At 47.8% G+C, this 22,672-nt stretch overlaps 1 protein-coding gene across 1 annotated transcript; it reads left to right on the top strand.

The window, feature by feature from the left end:
• Window positions 1–4,934: 4,934 nt before the first annotated feature.
• Window positions 4,935–7,435, top strand: Tifab (TIFA inhibitor). Its single transcript, XM_008849530.1, has 2 exons — window positions 4,935–4,968; window positions 6,850–7,435. The coding sequence occupies exons 1-2, from the start codon at window positions 4,943–4,945 to the stop codon at window positions 7,433–7,435; spliced, it is 612 nt and encodes a 203-aa protein (XP_008847752.1). The 5' UTR covers window positions 4,935–4,942.
• The last annotated feature ends 15,237 nt before the right edge of the window (window positions 7,436–22,672 follow it).

Below are 22,672 nucleotides of genomic sequence, written 5' to 3'. Positions count from 1 at the left end.
GTACGCCATCACATCCAGCTAATATCAGAGAAAATTTAAATGACCTCACCTTTAGTGATGATTATTTTTAGACACAACATCAAAATCTTGAGTCTCTAAAAGACATGGTCAGCAAGCCGGACTTCACTGAAGTTTTAAAACTCTGCTCTGCATAAGACGTTGGCAATAAGACAAGAAAACGAGCCACAGGCTGGGACAAATTATTTCTGAAAAACATACAAAGGACAGTTATATACAAAACCCAACAATAAGAAAACAAACAACTGGATCTAAAACAATAGATTAAAGATAAGACACCTCCCCAAAGAGCTTATAAAGATAGCAAATAAGCATATTTAAAGATCAACAGCTCATGTCTTTGGGGTACTGAAATTTAAAATAACAATGAGATCTCACTATACACCTATATGGATGATAGAAATCCAAACTTGGAAGATACGAAATGCTGGCAAGGATACAGAGCACAAGAGATTCTTTCTCATTTTTGGTAGGAATACAAAAATAGTATGTCTACTTTGGAAGACAACTTGGAAGTGTCTTACAAAACTAAGCATTGTCTTGCCATGTTACCACCAATCCTGATCTTTGATATTTACCCGAAAGTGTTGTGTAGACTTTTGTCTACACAAAAACCTGCACACAGGTGTTTAAAGCAGCTTTATTTATAGTTCTCAAGACCTTGGAAACAACCAAAATGTCCTTCTATACATGACTAGTTAGATAAATAATTGGATAAATACACTGTGGTCCATGGAACAGTTTTCAGTGCTTTACAGGGAAACTGCAAATGAAGTTACTAAGTGGAAGAAACCCACCTGGAAAGGTGCACACGGTGTGATTCCAACTACATGATGCTTTTGGAAAAGGACAGACCTATGAGAATGGCAAAAAAACTTAGTAGGACAGGAGGAATGGAAGGATGAATAAGTGGAACAGAGAGTATTGGGGGGCGCAATGAAATTATTTTATGACCTTTCTTTGTGTGTGATTTGCACATGTATGTGCAGTGCGTGTATGTGCATACATGCAGAGACCAGACGAGGACGTCTGGTGTCTTTCTCTGCTGCTCTCTGCCTCAGTGTTTTTGAGACAGAGTCTTTCACTGAATCTGAAGCTTGCTGCTTCAGCTAAGCTGACTGGCCAGTGAACTCCTGGGATCTACCTGGCTCTGCCACTCAGTGCTGGGATGATAGGCCTGCAATGCCATGCCAGTTTTTATGTGGGCGCTAGAGATTTGAACTCAGGACTCTTACTTTCACAACAAGCCATCTTACCCACTGAGTCTATTTTGTATAATTTCTAAAGCACAAAATGGAAAATCAAAAGTTGACAATAATGAGTCTTTATTTTTGTCTATCTGTATACACTATGTCACCACTGCACTTTCAACATTTCTGGAAATTTCAAGCTGTTTTCCAGTTGTTATGGTTGAAGTATGTCCTCCCTAAGCTTGTTTATTGAAGACACCCCAGTTTCTCAGAATGTGGCCTTATTTGGGGATAAGATTATTACAGAAGTAATCAAATTACAATGAAGTCATTAAGGTGGGCCCTAATCCAGGATAGCTGTTCTCATAAAAGGGAACTTTGGGAACAGACATGCATGGAGAACATCTACATGCATGTGGAGGTAGGGATGAGGGTGAAGCCTCTACGTGCCATAGGATGCAAAGATGGACCACCAGAAGCTACAGAAAGGGTATGGAGAAAGTTCTCTCTCACAGCATCTGCTTGGTCTGGGATTACTAGTCTCCAGAAATATGAGGCAATAAATTTCTGTTGTTTAAGACACACAGTTTGTGGTACTTTGTTAATAACTATGCTGAAAAAATGGTGCGCCAGCTGACCACTCACTGCAGAGATGGTCCAGTATTCTGACTTTGGACCTCTGGTGTGAGTTACTCTTCCTGTTCCTGCACTTCAGGTACACATACCGTCTAGACTTCTCGTGCCTAGTATCTTATCTCCATATAATGTTCTTGAGATTCATTTAAAACTTATTTATTGTAACATTTTATTAGATACATATTATATAATTTACTTACCATTGTTCCTGTTAACGACATTATGTCCAGTTCCCCATTCTTGGCTATTAAACTACTATAAACATTTGTGTAGGTCTTTTTGTGCCCATACACGATCAAGTGGCTTCCTTTGTTCCTTTTTTCCTCTAGGCTTTTTCTACATAGTAGGCCTTATATCTCAGAATTCCTGATAACTTAAAAAATTATTATTTTTTAAATTTGATTTACCTGCATGTGTATAAGTTCATGCATGCAGCACCCACAGAGACCAGAAGAGGGCACCAGATCCCCTAGAACTGGAATCATAGATGGATGTTGCTACCATGTGGGTGCTGGGAACCAAACCTAGGTCCTCTGCAAGAGAAGCCAGTGCACTTAACTGCTGAGCCATCTCTCCATAAGGCCCCCTCATAGCTTTTTAATTGTGTAGTATTATTAGTGAAACATTGTAAGGGCCCTTTATACTGACTTTGTTGAGTAATTTTCTTCTTTCAAGAGTGTGTGTGTGTGTGTGTGTGTGTGTGTGTGTGTGTATGCGTGCATGCATGCAGGTGTCTGTGGAGGTCAGAAGAAGGTACTAGGCCCACTGGAGCTGGAGTTACAGGCAGTTGTGAGCAACCTGACAGGTTCAGGGGACCAATCTCCAGTCTTCTGCAAGAATGGCCAGCACTCTTAACAGCTGATCTATCTCTCTAACCCCAGAACAAAGGTCTTCTGGAAGAAATCTGAGGGATAGAAATTGTCTGAGGCTAGGTTTCTATCTTCTTAGGCCTGATTGATTTTGATTTATCCTTAGATCTATGTGTACCCTATGGGTCTCAATGGAAAGCCTGGCATTTAGCCGGGCCCTCCAGTACTGAGACAGTCCAAGGCTCTACCTGGCTTCTTATATTTTTAGCTCTAACTTTTACTTGGTGTCACACCCCTTACTCTGCCAGCTTTGAGATCTGAAGGTGACTTGCAGGATGATGTGCTGACTCTCTGTGCTGTGACTCTTTTTACCTTGGCCCTTGGTATCTTGGGTCCTGAGTCCAGGCTGTGTCTCTCCAGACCTGTGAGATTTGAGAATTCTCAACTGCCACTTTCTACATATTGCTTTTGCTGGTTAGCAAATGTCTCCCAGGGCAGAGGGGGAGCATATCTGGCTTGAGTGAATAGGCTTTCCTTCTCACCCAGGTCTTGACCTCAAGTCCTGGCTGTTTATTGCTCTCTAGGCTTTAAGCTGATTTTTAAAAGCCCGACTTTCATAGTTTTCTTCATGGGATGGTTAGTCTGTTAACACCCATGTGGTAGCTGAAACCTCCACAAATCATTTAGGCTGGCTCCTATTGTCTGCTCTGGCCAGACACTATACCCAAGGACTTCAAAGCTCTTTGTTTTTCTGAATGTTCACAACAGTCCTCTGAAACAGAACTCACTGTTCTAATTTCACAGGTAGGAAACCCAAGGCCTTGAGAGGTGAAAGGACTTACTAAGGATGAGGCAGTTACTACAAGATAGAATTTGAATAAAACTTGACTGACACTAAAGTCCAGACTTTTAACTGCTAGGCAACCAGCCTTTCTAATCTAGCCTCCTAGAGCCCCTCCCCTGCAACCATCCTTCTGTGGTAACAATTGTTGATACCCAAGGCTCCCTGAGCTCCCAATGACACCTTGGTGTGAGTCTGAACACACCCTTCCTGAGACCAGACCTCCCAAGCACATCTGGCATAGCTCTGTGTATGCTGGGGCACAGGGAGGCAAAGGAGAGGACAGACCCTACTCAAGGAGCCTGGTTCACTTCACGAGAAGATACATTTTCCCACCTCTGGGGAAACTGGTGTCCTGGGCATCCCAGGGGTGATATTGCATTGCCTAGGGGAGACAGGCTTGCTGAGGATAATTAATGTCCTCTGCTTTTCCATCTTAGTTACTAAGCAACCAACTAAAGTTAAGGGAAGATCTAAATATTTAGACTAGAAGAAGGCTAGGGCTCCACACAGCTGCCCCCTGAGGGCCACAGCTGGGGCCACAAGGCTCACCCCAGGAAGGGAGTAAGCGCTGGGCCTGGGGACAGTTAGGCAGATCAGGAAGGTACCTACTGCATAGCAGGGGTGCCCTGGCCTGTGCCCCACCTAGGAGCTCTCTGAGAAGCCCCACGATGGCCAGGATTTGATGGCAGAAAGAGAAAAGCTGTGCCGCTGGCTTGCTCTGGAGCTTGGGCCTCCCATGGCCTCAAAAGAGATAGAGATATGACTTATGTCACCTTGACAGGGTGGGGGACATGAAAATGATGTGAACACATTGGTGGTCATGTGAGGGGTTAGCTCTCTCACAACATTCAGTTAGAGTCCACTATACTAGGCAGGCTCCACCCTGTCCTCTTCCTACTTGCTCTCACCCCAGCAGAGGCAGAAGTGGGTATGTGAGAGGTTACCTTCTCCATGCCCTTCATGAGAGGCCTCCTCCCATGAGTAGCCATCCTCTCCCCATCCCCTGTGTCTCAGTCTCTCCTAAAATACCCTGGAGACCACCCTATTGCCTATAGCTTCTTTGATCAGTCCTTGACTGGATGAAAGGAGTCCCTCACAATCTGGGAGCTCCTTGCCCAATGAGGGAAGAGGAAGTTTGTCAATAGCCTGTGGTCCCTGGGGCTGGGCAATCAGAGGCTGGTAGCACTGAGACCTGGTGGGGAACCCTACTGTCAGGAGGCCCCTCCTACACAGGGTGCCAGACTGGAGTTTCACAACTCTCAAGAGGTTCCACTTCCTGAGAAAGGGCCACTTTCATTTCTTTCCTAGAGGGAAAAAGGAAGAAAGAAACAGAACTGAAGTGTGTTCTGTCTGACACATTGTATTTCTGAACTATGTAAGAGCCCTCCTAGGTCTTGCACCAGCCTAGGGCTCCTCCCTGGAAAGAGTACACAGCTCCAGAGTTAATGTCAGATGTGTCCCGGCAGTCAAGGTAGGTGGAGGTTCAGCAAGACTGGAGCCCACAGGGAGGCAGGAGGCCTGGTGGGACTGGGAGGACGGCTCCTGGCCAGAGTCACCCCCTCTGAGTATCTTCCTGTTGTTCAGCCCTAGGGATATTAAGAGGGGTGAGTTTCTGTTCCCCTAGATCAGCTGGACACGAGTCAGCCTCTGCAGGGGCTCCACTCTGATGGGTGGCTTCTGTCAGGCTCTTTTTTTTTTCTGAGGGATTCTTTCAACATCTTTGGGCCGTAACATTGATTTCTAGGAGTGAACTCTGAACTCTGTCCAGGACTGAGGGCACAGGACCCAGCCCTCAGTCCTGGGCTCAGCCTGCACCCCACCTCAGGAAGAGGTGCTCTGTGGGGTCAGAAGGCAGTGACCGAAGGTGTGTGAGTGTCTGTGTACTAAGGAAAAGGGGCACCCCAAAGGACCTAGGCTCTAGTGTCAAACTTGAAGGTCCCCACTGATATACCACATTCAAAAAGCAACAGGGCCAAAGGTTCGGGACCTGGCCCAGATTCCCTTTCCCACAACCTTTAAGAACCAAGCTCTGTTTGTGGTTACTTGAGACTTCGTTCATTGGGTATGGATGCTTCCTTACTTAGCTCCTGGCAGATGTGCCCTCAGATACTTGCTATGGTCAGGTGCTACCTGCACTGAACTGTGGGTCATACCCTACCCATGGAAGACCTTAGAGAGACAAGAGAGGAACTCAACCAAGACCAGGCAAGGACCTACAGAACCCTGGAACAGGGGGAGGGGTTCGTCAGGTGCCCCTGCTGTTAATGTTAAAGGACAGAAATAAGGCTGCCTTTCCCAGGGAGGAAGCATTTGAACCTGGTTTTGACAGGTAAGCAATATTTGCACTAAATTTAGGATGGAATAAGCATTCTTCACCAAAAAAAATGTGGGCCAAAGCCAGGTACTAGATAATTACCATTGAGCACCACTTGGCCATGGTTCCTGCTAAACGTGGGGGGAAATCCTGGGCCACATGGGGTGTGTAGATGGCAGAGTTTGTGTTCCTTAAATCCATACAGGAACAAAGCAGATCACAGGAAAGGACCTTCCTGTGTATGTCAGTGAGATGCTGAAGGACAAGCTCCTGGAGGTGGAGTTATGGGACAATTCCCCAGAGCCACTATGGGTTCTTCTGTGAGCCAGTTCACAGTCCACCTTCTCCACCAGACCTGCCTTCTGCTCCGGTGTTCAGCAGGAGAAAGCTCTGAGCACAGTGCCTGGCCTGCAGGAAGCACTTAAAAAGTCTGTTTTTATCTTCCTTTGGGATATCCAGGCTGCCCCGCTGATACCCAGGACCCTTTTGTGTCCATCCATAGCTCGACATTTGGGTGTACCATCTCCTTCCCCCTAAGAGTGGTGCTTCCAAGAGAAAAGGTTTGGCTCTGTCTGCTTTATCACAGCAGCTGGATTAACAGCTGACCCAAATGGGGACTCTGCAAGGGTTTGTTGCATGTCTGCCAGAAACAAGATAGGTATAGCCTGTCTTGTCTGCCCTTCCGTTGCTATAAAGTTACTATAAATTGTCTCCAAATGGGCTGTAGACTATCAAGCTCCACCCTGAAAACTGGTATGATTTAGCCTTTGCCTAGAAGGATGGACACACTCCTGTTACAGAAAAGTACAATTCAGAGAGGATGGGTGGTGTGTCCTGTAGAGTATGGAGAGGTAAAGATAAAATGAGAACCAGTTCCACACCAGTGCCAGCCTTGACTCCATCCTGGTTTGGGCAGAATGACTATATCCATGCAAGCATTGTCCTCATTGGCTAGATGTGGTCTCAGGACCTCAAGGTGCACAGGTTGTCTGGGCTCAGAAAAGTCACAGAGGTGTGTGATTGCTCCATCCTTCCCAGGATCTCATCCATGGAGAGGAGCCTCACAGTCCTGCAGGTGAGCCTGTACCATCCCACACTGGGCTCTGCCGCCTTTGCCAATGTCCCACGACAACTGCAGCATGACATCAGCCGGCTGCTGGTTGGGCGGGGACAGGATGCCCACCTTCGGCTGCAGCTGCCCCAGCTCTCCCGCCACCATCTATCCCTGGAGCCCTACCTGGAGAAAGGTCACACTCTGCTAGCCTTCTGCCTCAAGGTCCTGAGTCGCAAGAGCTGTGTGTGGGTCAATGGGCTGCCACTGAGATACCTGGAGCAGGCCCCCCTGAGCACCACCAACAGGATCTCCTTCTCTGGCATCCAGATGGCAGTCCACATAGAGGGGGGTGCCTCCCTTGAAGCCTTTGTCTGCTCCTTCCATTTTAGCCCCTCGCCCCTGATTTACAGACCCAAGGCTGAGGAGACTGACGAATGGGAAAACATCTTTGAGGAAGAGCCTCCCCAGGCTTTGGGGGAGCTGACTCCTGGTCTCCTGGGGTCTCTCCATGGCTCCTCCCAGACTCAGACAGCTGTCTCCAGCCAAGCCCTGGAGGAGGACCAGAAATAAAGCTCCAGAGGGAATCCCTAGACACTGCACTCTGCCAGCCCTTCTACTGAGAGCAAGTCTTGCTGAAACAGGGCTTGAAGTATTTGAGCTGCATCAGAGCAAGGCTGACATACAAGGTTAAGGCACAAGGCCTCACTCACAATGAACTGATTCTGCAAACTTGGAGCAGCCCAGGGTTGGAGACGTGCCCTCCATGGCTCCGGATAATGGGAACTTCGTATACGTTTAGAGGCCCTGAGGGGGTTCTGGGGAGCCTCTCCCAGTACGTCCCCAAACTTCCTCCCTTGTCTAACTAGGAGTTGCTTTATGTTGCTCATTTCATGTGCTGCTTAAGAGCAGAAGCTTAGGGTTGCACCAGGAATGCATGAACACATGTAGAAATTACGTTTGTGGTACCTTGGAGTTACCTTCAGCTTTTAAATACAGGCACTTGGGGATTAGGGAAGCCTGTGTTTAATAAACTGAAAGTATTTCATTAAGCTGGCATACCCAGTAGGATTCCCTGATGCCCAGATAGGTCACATGCTTGCTGTGTTGTCTTGCAAAGCCAGGGGTGGGAAACCTAGAAGAGGTATAGGAGGAAATTGGGAAGGTGAGGGCTTCTGGGAAAGCTGCAAGCAGGGCTCAAGGTTCCAGCACAGGAAGGCCTATTTGGAATCTTGTTGTTACCCATCTGCCTCCTCCTCCTCCTCCTCCTCCTCCTCCGTCCCAGCGATAAACTGAGGTGCCTTAGGGGAGGGTACGATTCCAACAGAGTTCACTCTGGGGAAACTGAGTTATAGAGCAGTGGGTGAGGGATTATGGGTAGGAGCATGAGTGACCCAGCGTGGATGATGACTCCCCCGTGACTGCAAAGATGGAGGGCCCTCCCTAAGGCCACGACCCTCCTCCTCCCCCTCCTCCTCCTCATCCTCCTCCCGCTTTTCTAACCCTTTATCATTTTCTACCATTGTCTGTTACTTCTGGACCAAGGCCTTGGTTGACCAGAAAGCAAAGGTCTTGAGGGAAAGTGGTTTCCCAGCACAATAACTCTTTCAGAACTAATTCTGTGGTTGGAATGGAAAGTTGAGTTAGAAGACGACTCAGCAGTTGTCTCACTCAAGGTGAGTTTGATACCAATGGGGGCTGATTTTCCCTAAACAGGGAAAGTTAAGGACCCAGGCAAACCAAGGATGGGAACTTTTCTCAGTGAAAGGGGCACAGAGGGCTAGCAGCTCCTTGCCATTTAAAACAGTGTTCAGCTGTATGATGGTAAGGGAGACCTATAAACCCAGGTGATCACCATAATCCAAGACCCTATGCTAGAGCACCCAAGACACTGAGAGTACAGGGCTGCCCATGGACTGACTCATATCCCCTATGTCTCTAGCCATCTCCATCACTTGCCATTTTCCTACCCAAGAAGAAGACCCTTTGTGCCCAGGGTAGACCATAGGAGGCTCAGCTCTGCTCTCGGGCTCTGAGCATCTTCCCCATAGGGAAGATAGCATTAGACAACACTCAGCCATGACCATGCTTGGGAAGTTCCTCCTCTACTAGGGCATGAGTTAAGTACACTCAGAGCATAGCCACAAGGCAGAGGGGAACGAGGTCTACCTGGAAGGATGCTGGCCAGCTGTGATTAGCCCTTAGGACTCCCAAAGCAGTCTCTCCCTCATTCAACAAACTTAACCAAACACCCACCTTATGTTAAAGTGTGTAAAGTATCAGGAAGCAGGAATGAACAAGGTCAATAAAATTTGCCTTCTAGCCAGGTGTGGCAGTGCATGCTTTAGTTCCAGTGCTCAGCAGGCAAAGGCAGGTGGATCTCTGTGAGTTCGAGGTCAGCCTGATCTACATAGCAAGTTCCAGGTCAGTCAGGGCTACATAGTAAGACAAGAAAAATAAAATCTGCTTCCAGGAGCTTGTGTGGACTCAGGAAAGACAAGCATTCAGGAGCTAATGATTTAATTATTTGATCACTTCTGTGACTGGTGCTGTAGTGATTTTATTTTCTCTCTTCTCCAGTTGGGTTTAAGATTTGCACTATTATCGAGTGGCTTTGATAGTTGCTGCTTACTACATGTTCATACAAGTACATCCCTCTGCTAGTGAATCAGAGTATAGTAAGTCTTTGGGCACTGGAACCATCTGGCATTGCTTCATCATTAATCCCTACAGTAACCCAAGTAGACGGTAATCATACATGTTACTTACAGGTAAGGAAATCAAGGCTCAGAGGGTTAAGTATCTAGCTGATACCAGCCATTCATGGACTGGGTGATCTTGGGCAAGTGTGACTTAGCCTGCCTTTACCTATATTTCTCCTTCTGGACTGTAAGTAAGATAAATACACCTACCTGCCGAGGCAGTTGTGAGGCTCTCAGGAGGTAACACATGGAAAGTGCTTAGTGCCATGTCTGGCGCACAGAAGGCACTCAAAAATGGCCAGCCACTATCATGAGGCCAAAAGAAAGAGAACTTAAAAGATTCAAACACAGAGCTCATCATAAATCCAGAATTTGGGGCATTGAACTCCAGTGGTCTGACTCCTAAGCTCAAAGGCTTAGCGGGCAATGATTCGCTAAGGCTTTTGGTTCAGTTGTGGGCTGGAAGGCAGGAGAGGGTTTTAAGCTGCTCTTGCACCAGATCCATTTAGAGTACAAGACATTGTCTACGCTGGAGAGAGGAGAAGCCACGTGTAATGAAGTACACAGGACTGCTTTGAATCTCCCAAATTCTGAGAGAGAGACAGAGAGAGACAGAGAGAGAGAGAGAGAGAGACAGACAGAGACAGAGACAGAGACAGAGACAGAGAGAAGCCAAGACTAGAGACTGAGCATCAAAGGCTGAAAGGAGGCTACTGTGGCACAGGGTCACCAAGTGCAGCTCCTGGGCACCTCTGGAGAGCTGCTACTGCTGAGTGCCCCACTCCAAGGCCTCTTCGAGAGTTCTCTCCATTTCCATCCCTGCTGCAAGATAGAGCAGCCTACTTCCTCCACGGGGGACTATGTGGTTGGGGTGTTTGGGGTAAAGCGTCTGTGAGGCCCTCATACTGAACAGCAGGCTGAGGGATGACAGGCCAGACACAGGAAAGGGAAGATCCAGAAAACATCTGGCTTGTTTCATGAAATCTCAGGAAACAGACTTTGCCTTGCACCAAATTTTCTTCCTCCTCCTCTGCCTCTTCTTCCTCTTTTTGAGAAGAATCTCATTGTGTGGTCCAAAAAGGCCCTGAACTCACTATCCTCCTGCTCTGCTTCCCAAGTGCTGCAATTACAAGTATGTACCACCACACCTGGCTTTTAATAAGTTTTCAAGACAGCACATCTCGGCTGGGCTCCACTTGAGTAGAAAGCATTTTAAACCATCAGATCCAGGGCACCTATCCAACTCTCCTAGCACTGGAATTTCCAGGTTGGCTTCAAGGCCCTGGTCTGTGGACTTGATATCACTTCCCTTGCCTGTACACAGTCTGAGCAAGGTAGTGAGGAGTCCCCTTGTAAACACCCCTCTGTTCTCTGCTCCCCCTGCCTCCCCTACATATAAGCACACAGAGCACACATATACTTGAATGCTCACATGCACAAAAACACTGGTGGTTCCAAGCTGGGCTCTGGTCAGACTGCTGTCTGGGTTAGAATTCATGCTGCCCACTTCTGTTAGTCCTATGGTCTTGGGCAAGTGACTGATGCTCCCTGTGCCTTCCCCATTCCAACTACTGTAGAGGTAATAAGGCAGTGCATGGAAGGCTTCTACCATAGCCCATGGCACATAATAGGTGCTCAGGAAGGTCAGTTAGCACTGGCCAGTTCAGCGGAACAAACTGTGTATGTGTAGACATGTGGACTCAGTTTGTATATGTACACATGCATGCAAACACATCTGCCATAAGGAGCTACGTAAGTTATAGACAGGTTGACCTCAGAGTGCTACAGCTGTGGAGTCAGTATCTGGAAATTCAGAAGTCACCCCCCTGCTGTTTTTTAAGGTTCCTTAATACTCACATGCCTCTGCTTCGCTGACAGTGTGAATCTTCCCAACCTGAGTCCTTGCATGTGCTCTAACCTGTGTGCCAAAGGTCTCACACATACCCCGCACTCAATCATAGAGCAGGGCCTTGAGGCCTGAGGTAGTACCATGAGGAAGCAATGCAGGTGTGTTAGAAAATTCCATCCTGCTATAACCTACAGAAAGGAAGCCTATGGCTGGCTGGGATAGACCTATGTGGGGTATCAGCCATAACCAGGCCACATTTGCTGTGTCCTTCTCCTCAGTGAGACCTCAAGTTCCACACAAATGAAGATGACAGGCTGTTAGATGTTGCACTCCCAGTAGCCTTCACAGAGCTGGGCAGAGGATGTTAGACAGACAGATGGGCTAGGCAAGCTTCTTGGAGCAGGCACCAGTTGTCAGGGGCCCACAGTGATAAGAAGCCACGCAGCCAGTGGTCAAGAAAGCTAGAAAGTCTGAGCAGACTATAAAGATGGCTGTCTTTGCTTCCTGTGCCTCACTGGGCAGCCCAGGGCCTCCTTATTCTGGAACTTCTGTAGCCCAACTCAAGGGGAACCTGGGCTTTGGGATTTTGTATGGTGACTGTGGTTGACTATCACGTAGAAAGTGATAGAGACAGCTCTCACCAGTGCTTCCGGACCTCCATAGAGGCGCACGGGGGGCCAGCTCTCCCAGGAGATCCTGTGACGGACTCTGAGTAACGGCAGTCTGGAGTCACCTGGCTAGATTGAGTACAGATCTGCTATGACTCTCTCCAGACCCTTGTGCAGTGGGGGCCAGCCCCATGTAGCAGGCACCAGCAATAGCCATCTTGCTGCACCAGCCTGCCATTCACATATACCAGCACTGCCTAAGAGGTTCTGAGTCCATAGGACACCAGGAGGCCACCCTGCTAAAGGCATCTTCCCCTTCAAAGAAAGGCCTGATCAGGGCAGTTTTAACCCAAAGCAGTTCTTGTTCACAGACAAAGGAGTGGCAGTAAAGGACTCCCAGCAGGGCACTAAGGAAGTGGGTTACTTCATAGATGTATAAAGGATGACTTACTTAAGGGGCCCATTCCAGGTATCCCATTATCTAAACAGCAGAACTGAGATAAGAACTGAAAATAGATTCCACTGGCTGCAGTCAACCAAGAGGTATCAGAAACAAGCAAGTCTCAATACCTCATTGCCCAGCAACCAGCCTCAAGCTGGGCCGCCTGCCTCTCTCTCCAGTCACTGGTTCCTGTTTCTCACCTTCTAGCCCATAGTGTTTGGTGGTGGCTGAGACTGAGTAAGTAAGGTCAGCCGGCTTCCCCCCAGGGAGGCTTCCCTGGTTACTCTACCCACCTGAATTGTAGTCACTCCCTGCTGCCTCAGGCCCTCCATCTAGCCAAGACTTGGGGGAGGAGTTAAACTCAGAACCTGAAACTTTAAGAGATGCTGAATTTAATGAACTCGGTTCACATTGCAAGGCTGTGATTCCTCTTACCTTTAACGTGAACTCACAGGCGGATTAAAGTGAAATAAAACCTAACATTTGAGTTACATTCTCAGCTGATTGGAAACATGCATTACCTCCATGTGACCGGGCCATGAGAAGGGAAGTTATTATCTTTCTTTAGAGTTTGTAAACTCTTTATGGCCAAGGCAGCTTTAATCCTGCTGGGGGAAAAAATGATGTAGGAAGAAATTGCTCCCATTTACCTTTGTTTTCCAATCACATGCTCCACAAAGCATCCCAAGTGAATGAGTGGTGAGCCAGGTGATCCCAGGCAGAGGAGTGCAATTTTCTTCTTTAGGCACGTGCGCTGAAAGGGCTTTAAAATGCCATTTGGCAAGGGGCTTGTTCCATCCTCCAGCAAGGATGCAAACCTCCCATCCATCCCCAACCATCCCCACCCATTCTCACCCATCCCTACCTCTCATTGCTTCCTCTGACACTTCTTTTCGAGAGAAGATGGCCCCTGTCCTTACAATGTACACATCTAAATGGGGGCACTTGCCACAAAGCACACAGCTCCACACATTTTGGAACAAGCTGAAAGGAGTCAGAGAAAGTACAGATTTGAGGCAAGTTCACATCCAAGGAACCTGGAGGAACCGGCTCTGGAGAGGCAGGAGATGCCTCCTTCCCTGTTGTTTCTCTGAGCATCTCCACATACTACCTAGCAACACAGAGAAGCTCTCAGGCTCCAGGCTTGGAGTCAAGTTTTCAAACTGTTGAAAGGAAGCCTGCCCAAGAGGTCTTTTAAAGATGTGGAGGCATCTCCTTTTCTTGCCCCACAATCTCCCAGTAGTCCTCCCATTGGCTGAATCCAGCTAGAAGCAGCTGGCAAAGGAAACAGACTGAGAAGACAACCTGAAGGACATGAGTCCCTGCAGCACAGAACAGAGAAGGGAAGAAGAACACAGTGAATCTGAGGACAGTTAAATGTAAATGGAAGCTAACTGATGTGTCTGTGTCACTGCCCCTCACCCTGGGCCTGGGTTAGCCCACCAACTAGAGCAGAGGAGGGTGAGAGGACTCCGCTGTCCAGGGCTCCATTGCCAATCTCTCTGGCCTAAGCAGCTATAGGAAAGAAGAGGGTAGGAAAAGAATGGGTACAGCATAGTGACACACAAGAAAGAGCCAGATGTGGCCAGGCCTGACTCTCCCAAGTCCTCACCAGTACACCAGGATGCCACAGTGTCTTGCTTTGAGTTTCTCCTTCCCAGAAGTTAAGGTAAAGAGCAGAGACAGGTGTCCAAAGCAGGTACAGCATCCAAACTCACTAACTCCAGAATTTTCTTTCACCACACATGCTGCCTTTTTCTCATCTATAAAGCTGAGAATAATAGCCAGGCGTGGTGGCACACGCCTTTAATCCAAGCACTCAGGAGGCAGAGGCAGGCAGATCTCTGTGAGTTCAAGGCCAGCCTGGTTTACATAGTGAGTTCCAGGACAGCTGGGGCTACAGGGAGACCCTGTCTCAAAAAGACTGAAAATTATATTTTTTTTATATATATATGAGAATACTGTTAGTACCTCCCTCAACTCTGTGAAGATGAAAAAACACAGCATCTAAAAGAACTCAGTGCATGAACTTGGGACATACTCATCAATGCCAGCCATCAGCTCTCCCTATTGCTCCTTCCAGAAAGCTCCCTGGCTTTTCCCACCGAGAAGAGCCCTCTCCCTCCTTGCTTCACATCAGTGTTGGGGCACTCAGATGGAATTGTGGGCAATTATCCTGGCACTAAAGGCCTCCCCTCTAAAGAGGTGCAGGCACCGAGTGCCCACTGTGGGCTGTGTCATGCCATACCCCATTTCAGATATCTGCTTGCTAGAAATTTCCAATAGAGGTGCATCTTGAGTATGCCTTTAGATTGGTAGCTACCTGGCTACCAGTAGGTCCTTGGTAAGAGCCTGTTGGCTGAAGGCAATAGGAGTTGATATGAGGAAGAATTTGGGTGGGTGAGAACAGGCCTGAAGGGATGAGGCTTTGAGCTGAGCCTTGATGGAACCCTGATAAATTACTGCTGAGATGTTAACCTGCACTCTAAATAACCAAGTGCTCTGGCTAAGAAGAGAAAGGGTAAGTGGGTCACTCAGTGAGCAGCCATTTCATCCATAGGAGCCTGAGCCAGAAGCCAGCAGCAAATCCCAGAAGAGCACGACATCCCCAGCTCCTCTACCTGCCAGCAGGTGCGCTGTTTCCAGACAGGCCTTGCCTCTTAGTGTGGCAGGACCACACCCAGCTCTTCACCAGTCATACACATATAAAGCCTACAGCTACCAAGCCTGGAGATCTCCCCCCATAAGTATTGGAAGCCGGCAGGCTGGAGGCTGGGGGCTTCCGGAACCAGCACCAGGCATCATTACTGAGGAACACATGGTCCCCTGTGGACACTGTTTGGAGATCTAGGCAGCAAACTAAGGGAAAAAAAAAAAAAAAAAAAAAAAAAAGCTGTCTCTCTGTTTTATGCTCTGCTTCCTCTGGGTCTATAGCGTCTGAGTGGCCATGCAGATTTTGAGTTGAAATATCACAAAGTCTTATGTGCTCAGACTTCCCAACTCCATCTTCTGAGAGAGAGAGAGAGAGAGAGAGAGAGAGAGAGAGACTGCCTTTGGGCTCTGTCAAGTCTGTTGGTTAAAATGCCCCAGGACAATTATAGCTGTGCTTCACTCCTCAACTAAAGAGAAAACACTTCCATTTGAGATTCTCAGCAAGCCTTACAAACCAGAGCAAAAGTTTTGACGCAAGAAAAAATAGAAATCAAGGAGAGACCCGTTAGAGGAAGGCAGAGGGCTTTCTGAGGTCACTGTTGTGCTAAAGGAACGCCAATGTCACCACCCCGGCCACAAGTTCCTCCTGATGGCAGATGCTGAGATGGGGAAGGGACCCCCCGCAAACTCCACACACTTTACTTTGTCAGTCTATAGAGTCAAGGAGGTACAGGTAAATGCGTAACAACCTGGCATCTGGTACAGGAGCTCCCGTGACGCCATTTGCCAGTTTCTGTGGTATAATTTTTCTAATTATGGTCAATTGTAAGAAACCTGTAGCAACATGACATTGTTGAGTGATGGGGAAAAGACGCACAGAGGCAAGATGCACAGAAGCATGCCATTTTGAGGCATTTTCGCCACACAGATGCATTGGACAAAATATCCTCAAGAATGTAGATTCAGTAAAATGCTTAGGAAGCAAGAAGCTGTTTTTGTGTTTTACATTTATTTTTATTTTATGTGTGTGAGTGTTCTGCCTGCATGTAAATGTACCTGTGCATGCAATACCCGTGGAGGGCAGACGAGGATATCAGATCACCTATGTGGGTACTGAGAACTGAACCCAGGTCCTTTGCAAGAGTAGCCAGTGTTCTTAACCACTGAGCCATCTCTCCAACCCAGGAAGCAATGAGTTTTGATTGTTTACTTTGAATTAAATACAACTTATTGAAATGTAAGTTCACATAACTGAATTTTAATAATTCAATTAAAAATTTAATAATGCTTGCCCGGCATGGTGGCACACATCTTTAATCCTAGTACTTGGGAGGCAAAGGCAGGTGAATCTCTGTGAGACAGAGGCCAGCCTGGTCGCCACAGTGAGTTCCAGTCCAGCCACAAGGAGAACCTGTCTCAAAAAAGATTAAAAAAAAAAAAGAGTAATTCTTATAAATGATTAAATGTCATTAAATTAAGTGGTTAGATTATACTTAAACATCTCAATCTTTAACAACCAGTTCTTTTTATTTTCTTTAAATGTTTTTATTTTATGTGTATGAGTATATTGCCTGCATGCCAGTAAGTGCACCTGTGCCTTGCAATGCCCACCGAGGTCAGAAAATGGTGTCGGATTCTCTGGAACTAGAGGTACGGACAGTTCTTAGCTGTCATATGGGTGCTAGGAATCAAACCCGGGTCCTCTGCAAGAGCAGACAGTGCTCTTAACTGCTGAAGCATCTCTCGAGCCCCAACAACCAGCTCTTATGAGACAGTTCCAGCACCCCGTGTAGAAAAATATTCCAGTCTTATACTCAAGTGCTAGCTAGAACAAGAAAATGGTCAAAGTGAAATGCCTCAGAAATGAAAACATTTTGCTATTCAAAAGTAAATTTGTTTATACTTACCACCACAGAGATTGAAAATAACCTTATAAGAAAGTTAAAGCATTGCATGTTATAGATGGGGAAATAAGGGCTGGGGTGGGGGTGCTCCCCCGCCTGCTAGGTTTGGTTGGTGGTGACAGCATCTGACTTGTTCAGACTGCTTATCTCCCTCTCCTCCATTCATGTGTTTGATGAAATGCGGCCCATGGTCAGCTCTGAGCTTAGCTTGTGGCAAGGCCCACCTAACAAGTGTCACCAGATGTGATTCACAGTTGGAGTGCTTATAAGGCCCTGCAATCAGCCCTTTGCTTAAAATGCAGCCCTCTAATGGGTATTAAGTAACTGGCCACAATCATGTCTTTCCTGCAGCCTTCCACTCTCAGAGCTTGGGGTCAGTGGTAGGCTGTTTGGTACTTAGAGGCTACCTTCCTTCTCACAAGGTTGGAGAGAAAAAAATGGTTGGTTCTCTGAGCCCTGTCTTCTTTGGGACACAGGATGTTAGTGCCTCTGGTAAATGGATCCACAGGGAGGATGAGAAAAGAGTTTTATTTTACCTAGGTTGTCTGAATTGGCCTCTTGGATACTAAGAGCAGGTTGGTCACTCAGGCTGTATCTGGAGTGCCACATAGCAGCCCCTTGGAGTTCCCCATGGCACACCAACCTGGAGCTGTCACTGTTGAGATCTAGGACCCTGTTGAGGCTGGATCCCAGGCCCTTGAGTCACACATGGCTAGAGAGAAGTCCTTCCATACCCTTCAGTGCACACTGTGTCCTTCCCCTACCTCCTCTCTTGATATAAATACTACCTTCAGTTTGGGATGGGAGACATGCCTGGGTGCATCCTGTCCATTTTTGTCCCTCCCCACTTCCTGGCATATAGGTCCGGTGTGCTTGACTTTCTTAAACTTTGCACTTATGGTCTTTCACGGCGTAATTTTGTTCCTGTCCTGCCATTTAATTTGAATGAAATATCAAACAGATGTGAGTGATTTTTTTGGTCTTTTTAAAGAAAAAGTTTAATATTAGGGAGCATGCCCTCCTACAAGATCAGGAAAGGCATTTGGAGAAATAAGACCCTTCAAATTAAAAAAGAGTCACTTTGGTTAACGTTAAGATGCTTTCAAGTGATACATTTTGAAGTGCTAAGGGAAGGTGTTTCCAGCAAGCCATAAAGCAGCAGGAGAAAGAAGGGAAAGATATACGGCCCAAGGCTGATGGGGAAATTGAGCTCTGGGAAGGGCAGCCCCACCTGGGAGGAAGCTCTGAGCCTGGAGATGAAGTTTACAGATGATGGTGAGGGAGGCCATCTTCCCTGAAGGTCCCAGGGGGAACTGCATTCTGCAGCCTGTGTGGTTAGGCTGGGAAGGGAGGGAGGAGGAATCCATGCATGTGCTCAGAGGGACAGCCCGGCTTGTGCACCATGTCCCACTGTTCGCTTTCTGTTGCTGTGATGAAACACTGATCAGAAAACAACCTAGGGGAGGAAAGGGTTTATTTGGCTTACAGGTTTCAGTCTATCATGGAAGAAAGCCAAGGCGGGAACTCAAGGCAGGACCCTGAAACAGAAGCCATGCAGGAACATTGCTTACTCGCTTGCTTACTTTTCTTGAACAGCCCCGGCCCACCTACCTAGGAATGGCATTGCCTACAGTGAGCTGGGGCCTCCTACATCAATGAGCAATTAAGAAAATGCTTTACAGACAGGCCCACAGGCCAATTTGATCTGATAAATTCTTCAGCTGAGGTTCCTTCTTCCCAGGTCTGTGTCCAGTTGACAAAAAACTAATCAGCACATCCTCCTTCACAAGCTTGTGCCACCATGGCCCATCTCCCCCAGGCAGCTGTTCAGTCTGATTTGTCTTTCTAGACATGCCAAACACCTTCATCACTTGTCTCTTGGATTGGGGGTAGTAGTGGTCTCTGCCTTTTGGCAGTTCATTTGAGAATACTGAGAAATTTATGGGTCCTCTTTGCAGATAAGGACCTGCATAAATTTGTCCACAAGCTCAGGGGCCATTCAGATACTCTGCTGTCCCTGCCCAACACAGCTGAATAACACATAACATCTCATCGCTAAAGCACTTCATTCAATCAGAGAACTGGGAGCCATCTCTCAGAGTGAAGCTAGAGCTGGTCATTCTCCAAACAACTCCCCTCAGTTCTTGGCAGCAGGCATACCTACAGCTCCGAATTATTGGACCTGCCTCCATTCATGGCTTCCAGCCAGGGCCTCTCTAGGGCCAGCTATGCTAAAGTGTTTCCATGTGGTCCTTTGCCTTACACACCAAAAGCCACCAATCCGACTGCAGCACTGGCTGCAAATGGCATTTCCATGTGCAGGGTGAGTGGCCAGGAGGCCCAATTCCAGCTTGTTCTAGACATCCTGGCCACTGAGATGATGCTCTGCACACCTAGGGTTTGCCTCAGGGACTACATGCAAATACCCAGGGACCTTGGGCCATGAGAGTATCAGGCCTTGCTGATGAGAAACAGAACCCTTCCTAGAGTTCTACAGACAAAGAGGACAGCCAGTGGAGGGATTTATAGAAAGAAAAGTTTAGACTTTTGAGTCAGACAGTCAAAGGCTGGGTGCCAGCTCTAGCCCTTCCTAGCTCTGTGATCTTAGGCAATAGATCAAGCTCACCCAGCCCCCGTTTCTTCTGTCTGTACAACATAAGTGTCACCCATGTCGCAGGTGCCAGGGAAGATGGGATGAAGCCCAAATGAGCACTTAACACAGAGGGGACCAGTACTTCAACCAGTGTTAGGTAGTGGTCTTCTTTTCACCCTCTTCAGAATGGCGAACCTCCATCTGATGATACTTGCTGGGTCTTGGGGGCTGGAAGTTGGGTCAGAGCCAGGTTTCCCCATGAAGGAACCACACACCAATGACCTCAGGAGGAATGAAAGACACAAAGGGAGGGACTGTGAATTATGTCTCATGGCTCTGTCCCAAGGAAAGAAGGGGTGGGAGAGGCGAGGGAAGAAAGCTGCAGAAATATCAGCTAGTGGCTGCAGAGGAGGAACTGAAAATTGTGAGCTGCAGCTGCTCCAACCGTCCTGTTTCTCTGGCAGTTCAGTAAGGATGTTCTGAGACCCCTTCTTCTCTGTGGTGGCTGGGTGGAGGACAGTTGATGGATGGTAATGCCTGGCTCCTACCCTACAGGAAGGGGCAACCACACTTGGGCTCTAGAAGACCTCTAAGCTCAGACTAACGAAGGCTAGACTGGTCAGAAGAGGTTTCTGGAAGGGGAAGCTGTGCTTGGATGATGGGAGGTGTGCTAAGGGAGAGAGGTGCCTCATTCCTCTCTCTGCCCTCTGCTCACTAGGCAGTACCAGGAGAGTCAGACAGCTCTTAAAGATCTCAACTTGGGCCTCATCCCCTCCCAGCCTGCACAGCCCTGCATGGCAGTCATTCATTTGGGCTTCATCCAGAGCAAGTGGTCCTTTAAGGGGCTGTTCAGTGCCCAGCCATGAAGCACGGCACTGCTGAAGTGCTCAGCACACAGACCTGGGGCCCTTCTCTCAGAGTGCAGGGAATTTCAAGGGACCTGGAGTTCCCCTGATGCCTGCAACTCAGCAAACATATTCTGCCCCGAGAGCTAAAGAGCTCAGGTGTCCCAAGGACATGGTGCAGATACAGGGCAAGGGTCTCTCTCTAGCCACTGGGCAGGGGGGATGCAAGACTATAAAGACCATAGGCTAGTGAGCAAGAGTGCCGGAAGCTGAATTTGGATCCCCAGCTCCCATGTAAAAGCTAATATGCCAGCATATATCTGTAAACTTAGTGCTGGAGGCAAAAAGATGACAGATTGCAGGGGCTGGTAAGTCTAGCCGAAATGGCAAGTTCCAAGTTCAGAGAGAGACCCTGTCTCAAACAATAAGATAAGAAGAAGTGAGGTGTGTTGAGATGGAGAGTGATAGAGGAAGACACTGGAAGTCACTCTCTTGGCTTCCACCTTCACAAGCACAAGTGAACACATCTGTATACACATACACACATACACCGCACACACACAGGCACATATAGGAAGAAAAGAGGCTGACTGTGGCGTCGGCTCAGTCTCACATTCTTCAGAATGTCCTTGATGCTGAGGACCTCATGCTGTGACCACCTACATCAATGCTCATGGATTGCTTCCATGTCCCCAGTGTGGCAAGGGCCCGTTTCCATGTCCCTGATCACTGGAGATCATGTTCATCTGGCTCTCTGCTTTGCCACAGGTCTTCATCTGGTTAGAACTTCAGTACCTTAGCCATATTTATAGCTACTTCTGTTCTTTAATTTCTGTTATGATGCAGCAACCTATTGAATGGCTTACATATAATAAGTAATAAGTAATAACAGTTCCTTTCACCCACCTCCAGCCTTTCTCACAGGGTACATTTTTTCTGCAGGTATGATCAAGGTAGACAGGCTTGTTTTCTGATCATTTTACCTGGATCTACACTTGTCACCATCTGACTGGTTACATGTGATGGTGTACCTCTGCCTGACCCATCAGTGGGCCTTTTGAATTGTTTGCAATAGCTTTGGCTGTGTTCAAAATAACTCCAAAGTATCCATAAAATTTTCCTTTGGAGCAATTCCCTTGAACTATTCACAAGGGTTGTATGCCCAGGTGAAAGCTATGGATGGATTCTCTTGATGCTATTCTCAAAGTTCTGATGTTTTACAGAGAGTACTCAACCCACATGCCGATTCAGCAGAGTGTGTTCCTATGATGTCCATTTTACAGACAGGAAAACTGAGGTAGATGGGATGAGGAGGACACTTGATCAGAGACACCTAGTGTGTCTCTATGTGTCATTTCTCAGGTTTCTCCTCCTTCAAGGAATAGTCTGGGTTTAGTGGGAGCCTTGAGTACCTTTGCCCACAGCAATGGAATAAGTAACCACAGAAATGTTCCCACAGCAGCACAGACATGATGGGATTGGGAGGCTACTCTTTGGTCTCTGAAACCACCTCTGCAGATGGCCTTCTTGGGCCAAGCCCAAGAGTCCCCTTCCTGACCCCTCTGTAGATGCCCTTTAAAGTGAAGGGGGTATGTTAGGGCTCTCTAAGCCCTTTGGAAGATGTGAAAATGGGGGCAGGTCAACCACATGAAGGGTGGGATACAACGTATAAACACTCCTCTGAATAAGGCTAATCTCCCAGGTCAGGCTCTGGTGCCAGCAGCTACCCACTGCAGAAGCAAGGGCCGGATGATCTTGTATTAGTGACAGGTTATCAGGGCTCCCAGGGTCAGGCAGGATACAATTATTGGCACCTCTGCCTTGTAGGAGCCCGTGTACACTGCCCAGCCTTCCCTAGATGCAAAGGAGCTCTGGGTTCAGGCAGAAATCCTTGGCCCCTGGCTGTGCCCCCAGCTGAGGTGCACAGGGCTAATCAGAAACACCTGCATACATGGAATTTCCTGCCCCGGTTCAGCCTTCATTTCCTCTGCCAGTAAAAACCCAAGGCATGCAAAGGTGAAAGAGACCAGCCAGTCAATCACCCAGACTATGGCCACCAGGGCCGCAGAGACAGGGCTTTCTAAATTAAATTTTAATTCTCACCCGATGGCTCAGCTAAGACAACCATGATTCAAACCCTGCAAGCAGTCACTACAACCAGGCAGTCCCTCCATGCCAGGCCTTTCAGGAATTAACCTCATCCCCTGGCCAGAGG

Source organism: Nannospalax galili, unplaced genomic scaffold (assembly GCF_000622305.1).
Source record: "Nannospalax galili isolate Female #2095 unplaced genomic scaffold, S.galili_v1.0 scaffold1830, whole genome shotgun sequence".
NCBI classification, from domain to species: domain Eukaryota; kingdom Metazoa; phylum Chordata; class Mammalia; order Rodentia; family Spalacidae; genus Nannospalax; species Nannospalax galili.
The sequence above is the reverse complement of the archived record's forward strand: the minus strand, read 5'-3'. Positions and strand labels throughout refer to the sequence as shown.

Coding starts and splice junctions, on each gene's coding strand:
- Tifab (XM_008849530.1), top strand. CDS start 4,943: ATGTCAGATGTGTCCCGGCAGTCAAG. Junction 4,969..6,849: donor GATGTGTCCCGGCAGTCAAG/GTAGGTGGAGGT, acceptor CATCCTTCCCAG/GATCTCATCCATGGAGAGGA.